General features: G+C 32.0%; 1 protein-coding gene across 2 annotated transcripts in view; it reads right to left on the reverse strand.

The window, feature by feature from the left end:
- Positions 1–648: 648 nt before the first annotated feature.
- PGR (progesterone receptor) overlaps positions 649–13,841 on the reverse strand; it is a 101,358-nt gene continuing 88,165 nt past the window's right edge. For both annotated transcript variants that reach the window (XM_089915447.1, XM_022562071.3), the window contains 2 exons: positions 6,514–6,671; positions 649–3,868 (listed from right to left, as the gene is read on the reverse strand). In XM_089915447.1, the coding sequence (XP_089771573.1) occupies positions 3,713–3,868; positions 6,514–6,671 (314 nt within the window). In that variant the 3' untranslated portion in view covers positions 649–3,712. The remainder of the gene's footprint in view (positions 3,869–6,513; positions 6,672–13,841) is intronic.

The raw sequence follows: 13,841 nt of genomic DNA on the forward strand, positions 1-13,841 counted from the left end.
TGCTCAAGCTCATCCAGGTACTAAATGGCAGAGAAATGGAGTGCAGGCCTGTTTCAGCTCTCTACATGGTACTCATTGTCAAATATATCACTGTAGCTGTAGATAATTTAGAAGTTACAGGTTGACCCGGTATGGCTATTTGAAAGGCATTGTTTTTGTAGAAAACATGTTGACCACTGTATTTGCATATTATCTGTGTTTGCAACAAATTATTTTAATGTTAAATGTGAAAAATAATAGTACTGCCCAATATAAAATTGCCATGTTTTTTAATAAAAACACAATTGTTACGTAACAAGTGACACTGGAGGTATAATTGCTTCAGACTCAAATGGCTTCTCAAACCTTTTTAAGAGAAATATTTTTATTAACTCAATAATCTATTTCAGTACCCTTCAAGTATTTTCTGATATATAACCTGTCTTCTTATGATTTAATTTCACTTTAGAGCCACCAGAAAGAACATGACCTATAAAATTAAGATAAAGGTTATGGCTACTACATAGCAATGGAGACATTAGTTGGCAGGAATTTGTAGAGAAAAAGATTTAGAGGCTAGATATCTTCCATTTGGTGATGTCATGTTCTTTTCCAAAAGCTTTCTTTCATTTTTTAAACCTTAACCTGAAATATTAAATCCTAGTATTTAGACATCTAGGTTTTCTTGTGCTAACAGGAGGCACTCAATAAATATTTATTGAATGAAATCAGAGATGAGAAAATTTTGTATACTGAGGTTTATAATACAAAACAATTTAGGGCTACTTAAATATAAGAAACAATTGTGTTTGTGGAATTTTTCTTAGGGAGGGAACTAATACGCCATTCCGTTTTAAAATTTAGAACAAGGAGCATAAATTGTGTTCTTAATAAATAAATAATGTACTTATATTCTCCTATGTTATAGTCAGTACAAGGAGAGAGCTCACAAAGTAGGAAGGAAAGTTGGAAAATTTTAAGAGATGAAGTTAGGGAGCATGGGAAGAGAACATGATAAAGCCATGTGTACAGAAATATGCCCCAATGTAACAAAAGAAAGAGAGATCCATGGCGATACCAAACCCAGAGAACATGTCATTCAACTCCCAGCCGAGGAACGCTATTGTCCTATCTCAAAGTGGCTCTCAGACTAGTAGTAGAGTAACAATACAGAATAACCCACTATTGTGATCCAGATGTGCCAAAAATACATGCAGATTCTTAGGAGGAAACAAGTCACTATCTGGAAGATGCAGGGAACACACGACAGAAGTAATGTTTGGCTGAGTCTTGAAGGTTGAGATAGGACTGGTATCAAAGGGGGGAAATTAAGGCAGAAGATTGGTGGTAAAAAGATTTGTGTGGCTGGAACATAAGATGAATGTATTACAGAGGAAAATAAAGAGAGTAAAGTTACAGAAATTGATGCTTCAACACCATTTCAGAGTGACTATCATGTGCCTGCATTAATAAGAAGAGTGGACCAATTAAAATATAATCTCTGAGGATGGAGCCCAGGAAAGGGTATTGTTAAAAATCTCCCCTGGAGACCGTAATGTGCAGCTATAGTTGAGAAGCACTGCAGTAGGTGACTGGAAGTCAGTGAACATTTTCATGTGAGGTAATGGCAAAATTAGATCTTTTTAGGAAAATAACTTTGGCCTGGAGAATGGAGACAGAATGAGTCTGTGTGTTTAAGACTTTGAAGGACTAAAGAGCAGTCCACAGTCTATTATAATACATATGTAGTCACAGAAAAAGACATGTAGATAGACATACTAAGGAACAGACCATTTTTATACTAATGTTAAGACTATTGGGAATTCTTGGGTTAAACTCTTATTGAAAGTTATAACCAAGCATTATAAAATTTGTATATTATCAATTTGCCACATGGACCTAAAGAACCCAAGCCAAGGGCCCTGGTTGGAACTTGTTTTAATCCCTATTTCACATCCCTTATGAGGATTCACTGTTTACACACGCTCTATAGTTAATTCATTTTGAAAACTGAAGAAGTTATTGGCAAGAAACAGTTATGGTAAGATTATCATGCCAATTTTTTTGATCAGATGAAATCACTTTATCTTGTTTTGGGGGTCATATTACTATTCATTAAGATTATTCTATATTACTTTTGCTTGGTAAACTGCAAGTATTTATCAGTTGAAGGGAATGGGTAATTTAAAAATGCATTAAGAAATCAGACTCTTCAGTAAATGTTTTCTATATTGTTTTCAGAGTTTCTTTGATTTTCTCATTAACGACTATTAATCTGCATAAGGTAGAATATTTTATTTGTAAGGTAACGTCCAATTTTAAAGAAATTTTAAAAAAGAATTATCTACTAGTTTCTCCAAGCTGTTAAAAATTATATATATATATGCTTAAAATTTGTATAAATGATTTTACCTAGGAAAAAAAAGTTATAGGTTTTGATTTTTACCAGTGGTTCTTCCTGTTTTATGTATGTGTGTGTGTATTTTATTTTTTTTAATGGATCTCCAGTGACACCTCAGAAAAGAACTCTTGTTTGTCTCCTAAAGGGTTATTTTCAGCTCATATAACAAAGTGAATGGTGGGTTTTCTAGTTATTGTAATTGGCTGTATTATTTTCAGCCAGTTTCTAGTGTTTCCTGAAATATCTCTTAGATTGGATCAGAGACACTCAAAATTTTTAAACTGTGATTTGTCCAATATGTCCTACTGAGTGGAGAAAGAAAGTAATATTTCTCTCTTTTTTTTACTTCCCTCCTTTTTTTTTCTTCCCACCTTTCCTCCCTCCCTGCTTGCCTGCCTTCCTTTCTTCTTTGATTTGAGAAGTAAATAAGAAGCTCTCACCGAAAGGAACATTCTACTGGAAAGTTATTATTACACCAATATTAACGGTGAGACTCAGTAAGGTTAAGTGACTTTCCACACGCCCTAGATGTAAGGAGTGGAGTTAGGCCACAGACTCTCTGACTTCCAACTTCCTATTTCGATACAGAATACCTTATTACAGGACAATTCCCAAAAAAAGATTAGTGAAATACTACAAAACCCATAATGCTCTTGTCATAATGCTATGGCTCTCCTTAATAACTTTCTTAGAGATTTGTGTTTCCAATCTGGGAAACAGTCTTAACATATAAGCTGGTTATCCTAGTTTGAGGAGCATCAATCTATTTCAAGAATTTTAAACTCTTTTTCTGTATATTTTTTGCATTAAAAACACTTTGGAGAATCTGATTAAGGTTATAAATTTCCTTCTCATGAAAATGTATATACACTCATATAGACAGAATTTTGCATGCCATTTTAAGGTTTCATTTTTGTAAATATAATTAGGGAACCAAAGGGAGCTATATAGAAAGAACATATAATAACTTTTTATTTTTATGTATAAGATTTTTTTTTCTCTACGGTAGAAGATTTGTTATATGTGAAAGTTAAAAATCTCACCTAAATGGTATGAAATGGTATGAATAAGATTAACTTTAACAATCAACCTAATACTTTTCCAATCTTGTAAACTCTAAAAGAAAATATGGGTACACGAAAACACTAAAAATTCAAATTATGCTTTATAGAGGAAATCAATTAAACCTCACAACTTTTATCTGAAATTTACACAGTACGATATGTTATAAATGTAAGGCTTTGAGAAGAACATTGTAAAAACTCGAGACCTCATAATCCTGACCAAAACAAAAACAGACAAAATTTAATTTTTTAAAGATAAAAACGGCATTCACTTTTTATGAAAGAGAAGAGGTTTCACCATCCCTGCCAAGATCTTGGGTAACTGTGCAGCAATAACCTCAGACATCATTTCTGGAAATTCAACACTCAGTGCCCGGGACTGGATAAATGTATTCAAGCAGTACAGATGAAGTTGTTTGACAAGCTGTTGGTTTAACAAATGGATAAGAAACATGTAAGAAAAATAATATATTCATATACTATACAAACATGGCAGCTTATTTTTTTAATAATAGAAATACTTAAGATGTTTTTTTCTTACTGAACTGAAAACATCTCCCTCCACTTTCTAGCATAATATGTAAAATATTACATACTCATGACAAAATATCCTAATATATAGAAAGATTTAAAGAAATGAAAGTATTCTGTAATCCCACAGGATAACCAGTGTGAACATTTTGGTATATTTCAAGGGTTTTTTTTAATACATACTCAGGGATGCACACAATATACACACATGTATATATATTTCCATAAATGAAATTATTTTATAGTCTATTTCTTAATCCAGCTTTTTCATATAACAACATATAGACAATATATAGACTCTTCTATTTCAGTACAAACAACCCAGCATAATCCATTTTAATCTAATTTTAATTTTGTCAAAGTAATTCATGTACATAATTTTGAAAGTCAGCTAGTACTGGAAGACCTATACCAACAAAAGCAACAGCAGCAACAAGACAGATGTAACCACTTTAAACTTCTTTAGCCTGTGTCATTTGATATTTATCTGTGTATTTCTAATAAATTTTATTTTCCAAAGTTTACATTATTAAGTTTCTATTAAATAAGTATTTAGCTCTCTTGTACTATATACCCCCCTCCTCAACTACACACACTTTCTCTTCTCTCCATTCTCTATATAGTTATATCTCAATTTTTGGCTAAATCGATATCTAACATTTATATTACAAAGATTTTTGTTTCCTACTGGATTACATTTTCTTTGTTATATGACTTACTTTAATTTTGCTAGGGCTAATCACCTTATGTTTCTGTTCCTTTGTTTTTTCTATATCACAAAGCCATAGGCAAATTTTCTGACAGAATTGTAAAGACTCACTTCAATATGTTCATGCAATTGGTAATAGCGCAGTTCCATTTTTTTCTTGGTATTAGTGTCCTGAAATCCTCTTCATTAGTTAGTGTGCTGGGACAGCCCTTTGCATCTCTCTTGGGTTGAATCTTCTACTTTGGCTTACTCCAGTGTTTTGTTGTAAGAAATCCTGCAGGTGCCCTTGAGAAAGTTTGTATTTGAGGTAATCTCTATGAGATCTTGCAAGTCTGAAAATACTTTTATGATGCCATCATATTTGTTTGATGGTTTGGCTGGTAAAAAAACTTGTTGAAGATTTTTCTTTCCTTGAAAATTCTGAAGGTATTGCTCCATTGTTTTCTGGGTTTCAGTACTGCTATTGAGAAGTCTAACATCATTCTGAATCCTGATGATTTGATGTGACTTATTTCTTTTTTCATTGGTATATTTTATGATACCCTCTTTATTCCAGGTATGCTGAAATTTTACAATGTGCCTTGGTTCAGTTGTGCTGTGCCTGTATACTGGGCCCTTACACTCAGAAAACTCATATCCTTCAGTTCTAGCAACTTTTCTTTTATGATTTCTTACATAATTTCCTCACCTTGATTTTCTCTCTTCTTTCTTCTGGAAATTACTACTAACTGGAGAATGGAACCCCATGGATTAATCCCCAAAATTTGCTATCTCTCTACTTTTTCATATCTTTATCTTTTTTGTTATATTTTTCTGGGTTTTCCTGAGATTTATATTTCCTGAGTTTTATATTTATATTGAATTTTTAATTTCTGCTCTTCTTTAATTATCCAAAAGTGTTTTCTTGCTAAATGTTCCTTTTTAAATGTTTTCTATTCTTGTTTCATGGATGCAACATCATTCTTATTTCTCTGAATATCTTAATTTTTTGAAGCTTTCTTCTATTTTCTGCACTCTTGCTTTTTCCTTTAAGTTATATTTTTTCCTGTTTATTTTGCTCTCTGCCTTACATTTTAGAAGTTTTATCTAAATCGCTAATAATCTTGGCTGTCAGTTCATATTCAGCAGTGAGGCCTCAAATTTGACCTGGTGAGTAGAGAGTTTTTTTATGCTTTGTTGTTATTTTAGTGTGGTTTCTGAACACAGTAGTGATAAAAGCTTGTATGCAATATGTCTCGACTAACCCCATATATCTTATTTTATTTACCCAGTTTTGGTGTCAGGTATTTCTAGGGTTTTTTTCCTCTTGTATAGGGAATGATGCATACATATCTTAAATACTTGTCTAATTATTTATTTAAGATAAGTCCTAAAAAGTGGGAATTTGAAAAGCACACAAACTTTAACTACTGCTACATGCTGCCAGATTGTCCATTAGCATTGTTACTGACTTATAACTCCATCCAAAATAGTATGAGAGTCTTATTCTCCACAACCATATCTTTGCTTTTCCTATATACATAAAATCTTTTCTAGCTTAAGACAAAAACATTTGAGAGCATATTCAGAAAAATATATCACAATTCCTATCAACCATTAAATTACTCTCAAATTATACAAATACTAGTAAAAGGGTATTTGGGTGATCTACATTGAAAATGAAAAAAACATAATATAAATTCTGAGCAGTATGATGCAGGTTTTTAAAATGTAAGTACAAATATAAATTTGAAGAAAACAAATGAAGTAAAATTTATATTTCACATTTAAGAAGTTATAGATATAATTCAGAAAATAATCATTAATATTCTAGAAAACAAAATACTTACATCATGCAAGTTATCAAGAAGTTTCGTAAGTTGGTAGAAACGCTGTGAGCTAGGGACAACTCCTTTTTGCCTCAAACCAATTGCCTTGATGAGCTCTCTAATGTAGCTTGATCTCATCTCTTCAAACTGGCTTTGACTTCTTAGTCCTTCCAAAGGAACTTCAAGAAGATAATTACAAGTGGCAGTTATGTTTAAAAAAGATGACACTAGCAGTTTATAATATAAATTTCTGAGCTGTATAATGATTTATTTTGATTTGCAACTCTAGATACAAACATCTTAAATAGGAAAAGTTTTAGAACATGTAAACTTCTAGTTCTTTTGAAGAATATGATAAGAACAACTAGGTAAGTTAAATAACATTTCAGCTTACCTATTTTAGAGCTATTAGCATTTGCTCAAAAGAGCACCTGACATTATTCTACATTCCTGTCTAAAATACTTAGTTTGATTTAGTTTACAACTACATGTATGCTGGATATTTTTTGTCTTTGTCTCCTTCCTGCTGATATGAGAGAAAGCCATTGATATTTGAATTTTCTCTTATATTCAGCCACTTGGCTTTACTCTATTTTATTTATTCATTTATTTATATTTTTAAATCTAACAGCTTTTGTTTGATTTTTTTTTCGGTATAAGACAATACTATATTCAAATAACAGCTTCATTTTCTCTTTTCCAACAGTTGTAGCTCTCATTTCTGCTTCATGGTTCAATGCATTGTTTAAGACTTCCAGAACAATATTAAAAAATAATAGTAATGGTAAATACCCCTGTTTTGTTGCTGATTTTACTGAGAATGCCTCTCATTCCTATTATGATGTTAACTGGTAATTTATATATCTACCTCTGAAATCTTTAATTCATACATCCAAATGTTGGGCACAACTTCCTACTCTTATGACTAGTTCTCTTGTTTTCACTACATAGTCAATTTACCTATTGCTTTTCTCCTAAATCTTTTTGGTCCTTCTGTTGTCACTTGTCTGAGATGTCCTGGTTGATTTCTTTAGCAACTCTATTACCAGAACTCCCAATTTCCTTGTTTCCTTTTACTTTGGTCTCACTTGTCCTACAAACAAATCTTCAAACTGAAGTGAAGTTTCTGACTTTTTCTGCAACTACATCCAGATTGCTGAAAGAAAAATCACATAATCTCTGGATTTATGATCTTGACCCTTAGCAGTATTTCTATAGAGAAGTGTACTTCATTTGAGCAAAGCCAAACATATGTGTCCGGCAAAGGGAAATAAATAATCCTTTTTCAAAAACTCCTACTTTATTCCCTCTACCCGAATCAGACCTTGGCTTCCACTTCCCTTGGAAAAAAGACGGCCACAGATAACAAACCGATAGAAACCAAAAGTTAATTCTTTGGTTTTGAGTTTTCAAGAGCTCAAACCCTGAGTATAAAAGGGATTTAGAAAGGTAATCTTGGCAATATGAGATTTTTGCTCCAACTGAAAACTTAACTGTTGTACATACATTTGTATGTATATGCTATGTGTATCTATGGTCTTGTCCCTTTACTTCATATGGCAGCTATTTTTTTTGATTTACCATTTTAACCTTTTATTACTTAAAAAAAATTTTTTTTTTTTTGGCTGCACCATATGGCATGTGGGATCTTAGTTCCATGCCCCCTGCATTGGAAGCTCAGAGTCTTCACCACTGGACCACCAGGGAAATCCCTATAGCAGTTATTTTAAACATCCATGACTCTTTTTACACTTCCCAACCAATCCTCAAATCTCTATCACTCTTAAACATGACTGTAAAATTATTTTTTCTTCTGATTACTGAAGTACTGTCTTTTCATTGGGCTTTAAAGAGTTGGAAAACTAGTAACCCAAAGCCCTCAGTCTATCCATCTAAATGTTTAGGACCAGACTTGAACCAATTATCCTCTTTACAAGAGAAGCGGGCGTAATTCCACACTGCCTCACTCTTTTAGTATCAACACTAACAACATGCTCCTAGGATATGATAATCTAATCACTAGGCTCTCATCCTATGCTCCTGGGATATCTCTGAAAATTATCCTCCTCTCCTACTCTCTTCCCTAGATTTCAGATCTATGATGAACCAGCTCTCCAAAAAATTTCTATTTCCTTTGAGCTCTTTACATTAATTCATTGTTTTCTTAATTATTACACCCAGCATTACATGATTGGAGAATTTTCTCTCAGATTCTTATTGATTCCACATGTGGGTTTTTAGGATTTCTTGTAAATATATTAGTGGCAAGTGGGAGAGAGTGAGTGAAGGGCAGTTAGCCAGATGCTATTTTAGATAAGAATACTTTAAAAAAAGAATCCTTTTCTTTTGGTTTAGCTAATTTAAAAATAATGTGTATTCATTGGAAAAATTTTAGAAAATACAGAAAATACATGGAAAATTACAAGTCACCTGAGATCCTACAATCCAATATTTCAGGACATTTCCTAATATTATATTGAGAACATTTACTTATATCATTCAAAATTCTTCAAAAATGAATGTTTTAATTCACACATAAAATTTCATATCACAAAAATGTGTAGGACATACAATTTATTTAATTGTTTTATCATTTGACATTTGGAATATTTTACTAATCTAAATACTTATGATGAATGTCTTATTTTTCATGGATATATTCTTAGAAGTGGAATTATTAGAGTAAAAGGTATTACCTGTCTTAACACAGATAATATACATTTCTAAACTACTTCTTACTAGTTAACTGTTGTGTGCTTTGTACTGAGTATTTTCATTTTAGGTAATCTTTGCTTTTTATAGAGAAAAATAAAATACCATCTCATTTTCACTTCTCTATTAGTGAGGTTGAACAATTTTCTTAAGCTTTTTAGTGACTTTTTTCTGTTTTGTATTTGTTTATAGTGATCTAAGCTGTATTTTAAATATTCTTCTCAGTCTGTGGTTTAAAGCCTAGTTTTAAAATATTTAATCAGTTTTGTAACTTTATTAGGGCAAAGAGTACTGCCCAGGCAATCCAAATTTTGCCATGCTCCAGGCAAACACTTTCAATTACTTCAACTATTTCTTTTGATCTTTCCTTCCATAGCTTTAAATAACATCCTTATAAAGCTGATCCTTGAGTTTTTATTTTTAACTTTTGACTTTCCAGTATGGAAAATGGGGCTGTAGCTCTATTTCCATATTCCAGATCTACTATTACCCCCACACCACAAACACACTCACACATGTAGAACTTCCTATTCCTCCTCTTCCTAATATCATTTTCCTAATATTGGTTAGATCAATATTCAGTGTTTACTACTTTAGCTATGCAAAATACTACTACAGTCAAGTCATATAGCATTTACTATGATTTCTTTTCTTTTTTAGTATAATATTTTGTTTTACTGAGAGTAAGTAACCATATTGATGGGTGTGAAGTGGTATCTAATTGTGTTTTTTATTTGTGTTTCTCTAATGACTAGTGATGCTGAGCATTTTAATGGCTGTTTGTAAACCTTCTTTTGAGAAATGTCTATCAAGACCTTTATTTATTTTTAAATTGGTTTATTTTTTATTGTTGAATTGTAGAGGTTCTTTATGTCATCTGGATATTAATACTGTTACCTTAGCAGATATATGATTTTCAATATTTTCACCAATTCAATGGATTGCCTTTTCTTTGTGTTGTATCCTTTGATAAACAGAGGTTTTAAATTTTGATAAAGTCTATTTATCTTTTTCTTTTGTTGCCTGTGTTTTGGGTGTTATATCCAAGAAATCACTGCAAAATCCAATGTCACAAAACTTTCCCTCTATGTTTTCTTCCAAGGGTTTCATAGTTTTAGCTCTTAGATTTAGTTCTTTGATTTATTTCAAGTTAATTAAGATTTTTGTGGAAATATAGTTGATGTACAATATGTTAATTTCAGGTGTACTACATAATGATTTGACATTTGCATACATTATGAAATGATCACCACAATCAGTATAGAAAACATCTGTCCCCATACAAAGTTATTACTTACAAAGTTATTATATTACTGGCAATATTGCTTATGCTGTATATTATATGCCCTGGCTTATTTATTTTGTAATTGGATGTTTGTACCTCTTAATCCCCTTCACCTATTTTGCTCCCTATTCCCTCCCCTCTGGCAACCACCTATTTGTTCTCAGTATCTATGAGTCTGTTTTCATTTTGTTTTGTTTGTTTTGTTTTTTAGATTCCACATGTAAGTGAGATCACATAATATTTGTCTTTCTCTGAATTATTTCACTTAGCACAATACCCTCTAGATCTATCCACGTTGCTGCAAATGGCAAGATTTCTTCTTTATGGCCAAGTAATATTCCATTATATATTGCCCTATATATATATATATATATATAATTATGGACATATATATATGGACACTTAGATTGCTTCCATATCTTAGCTATTATAAATAGTGCTGCAATGAACAGTGGTATGCATATATCTTTTCAAATTAGTGTTTTTGTTTTCTTCAGGTATATACCCAGAAGTGAAATTGCTGGACCATATGACAGTTCTATTTTTAATTTTTTGAAGAAATTACATACTATTTATCATAGTGGCTGTACCAACTTAAAATCCTACCAATGGTGCACAAGGGTTCCCTGTTCTCCACATTCTCGCCAACATTTATTTGTTGCTTTTTTAATGATAAGCCATTCTGACAGGTGTGAAGTAGTATCTCATTGTGGTTTTGACTTGTATTTCCTTGATGATTAGGGACATTGAGCATTTTTTCATGTATCTGTTGGCCATCTGAGTATCTTCTTTGGAAAAATGTCTCTTCAGGTCCTCTGCCCATTTTTAAATCAGGTTGTTTGTTTTCTGATATTGAGTTGTATGAGTTCTTTGTACATTTTGGATACTAACTCCTTATCAAATATAGAATTTGCAAATATCTTCTCCCATTCAGTAAGATACTTTTTCATTTTGCTGAAAGTTTCCTTCACCTTGCAAAGCTCTTTAGTTTGATGTAGTCCCATTTGTTTATTTTTGCTTTTGTTGGCCTTGCCTGAGAAGATAGATCCAAAGAATATTGCTAAGACCAATGTCAAAGAGCATACTGCCAAACACAGGCAATAAAACATACTGTAGGAATTTTATGGTGTCAGTTCTTACATTTAAGTCTTTAAGCCATTTGGAATTTACTTTTGTACATGGTGTGAGAAAGTAGTCCAGTTTAATTCTTTTGCATGTAGCTGTCCACTTTTCTCAACACCATTTATTGAAGAGGCTGTATCTTCATTGTATATTCTTGCCTCCTTTGTCTTAGATTAGTTGATCTTACAAGTATGGGTTTATTTCTAGGATCTCAATTGTGTTTCATTGATCTATGTGTCTGTTTTTGTGCCAGTACCATAGTGTTTTGATTACTGTAGCTTTGTAGTATAGTTTGAAATCAGGGCTCTTGATAGCTCTAGCTTCATTCTTCTTTTTCAAGATTGCTTTGGCTATTCAGGGTCTTATGTGTTTCCATACAAATTTTACCATTATTTTTTCTAGTTCTGTGGAAAATGCCTGTAGTATTTTGATAGGGTTTGCATTGAATCTATAGATAGCCTTGGGCAGTATGATCATCTTAACAACATTAATTCTTCCAATCCATGAGCATGGTCTATCTTTCCATTTGTTTGTGTCATTTTCAATTTCTTTCACCAATGTCTTGCAGTTTTTCGATTACTCGTCTTTTATCTCTTTGGTTAGATTTATTCCTAGGTATTTTATTCTTTTTGATGCAATTATAAATGGAATTGTTTATTAATGTATCCTTCTGATAATTTATTATAAGCGTATGGAAGTGCAACATATTTCTGTATATTAATTTTCTCTCCTACAACTTTACTGAAATCATTTATTAGTTTAAATAGTTTTTGGTAGCATCTTTAGGATTTTCTACATATAGTATCATGTCATTTGCAAACAGCGGCAGTTTTACTTCTTCTTTTTCAATATGGATGGTATTTATTGCTTTTTCTTTTCTGACACTGTGGCTAGAACTTCCAATACTATGTTGAATAAAAGTGATGAAAGTGAGCATCTTTGTCTTGTTCCTGATCTCAGAGAAAATGCTTTCAGATTTCACCACTGAGTATGACATTGGCTGAGGGTTTGTCATATATGGCCTTTATTATGTTGAGATCTGTTCCCGCCACACCCATTTTGTTAAGAGTTTTTATCATAAATGGATATTGAATTTTGTCAGAAGCTTTTTCTGCATCTATTGAGATGATCATATGGATTTTATTCTTCAATTTGTTAATTTGCTTCATTATATTGATTGATTTGCAGATACTGAAGCTTCCTTGCATCCCTGGGATAAATCCCACCTCATCATGGTGCATTATCCTTTTAATGTATTATTGAATTCAGTTTGCTAATATTTTGCTGAGAGTTTTTGCATCTATGTTCATCATTGGCCTGCAATTTTCTTTTTTTGTGGTATCTTTGGTTTTGGTATCAGGGTGATGCTGGCCTCATAGAATGCTGGCCTATTTATTTTTTTTAATACTTGAGAATGATATGGGTAAAATTTGCCTGTGAAGCCATCTGGTCTTCGACTTTTGTTTTTTGGGAGTTTTTGGATTATTGATTCAATTTCATTAACGGTAATCATTCTGTCCATATTTTCTATTTCTTCCTAATTCACTCTTAGAGACTGTACATTTCTTTTTTGTTTTTAGGTTTTTTTTGAAATTTATCTTTATTTTTTTATTGGAGTATAGTTGCTTTACAATATTGTGTGTTTATACTGTACAGCAAAGTGAATCAGCTGCAGGTATACATATATCCCCACTTTTTTGGATTTCCTTCTCATTTAGGTCACCACAGAGCACTGAGTAGAGTTGCCTGTGCTATACAGTAGGTTCTCATTAGTTATCTATTTTACACATAGTATCAATAGTGTACATATGTCAATCCCGGAGATTGCACATTTCTAGCAATGTATCCATTTCTTCTAGGTTGTCCATTTCATTGGCATATTTGTACTAATTGGTACATATTGCACTAACCTCTTACAATCTTTGTATTTCTGTGGTGACAGTTGTAACTTCTTTTTCAATTCTGATTTTATTTTTATGGGCCCTCTTCCTTTTTTTCTTGGTGATTCTGGCTAAAGCTTTATTAATTTTGTTTATCTTTTCAAAGAACCAGCTTTTAGCTTAATTGATCTTTTCTACTGTTTTTTCATCTCTGTTTCATTTATTTCTGTTCTGATCTTTCTTTCTTTTCTTCTACTAAGTTTGGGTTTTGTTTGCTCTTCTTTTTCTAGTTCCTTTAGGTGTAGATTAGATTGTTCATTTGTTTTTTGTTGTTGTTGTTGTTTCTTGAG

Source organism: Delphinapterus leucas, chromosome 7 (assembly GCF_059928025.1).
Source record: "Delphinapterus leucas isolate spDelLeu-1000000601 "Yukka" chromosome 7, BTC_Dleu_Yukka2, whole genome shotgun sequence".
In the NCBI taxonomy this organism is placed as follows: Eukaryota; Metazoa; Chordata; class Mammalia; order Artiodactyla; family Monodontidae; genus Delphinapterus; species Delphinapterus leucas.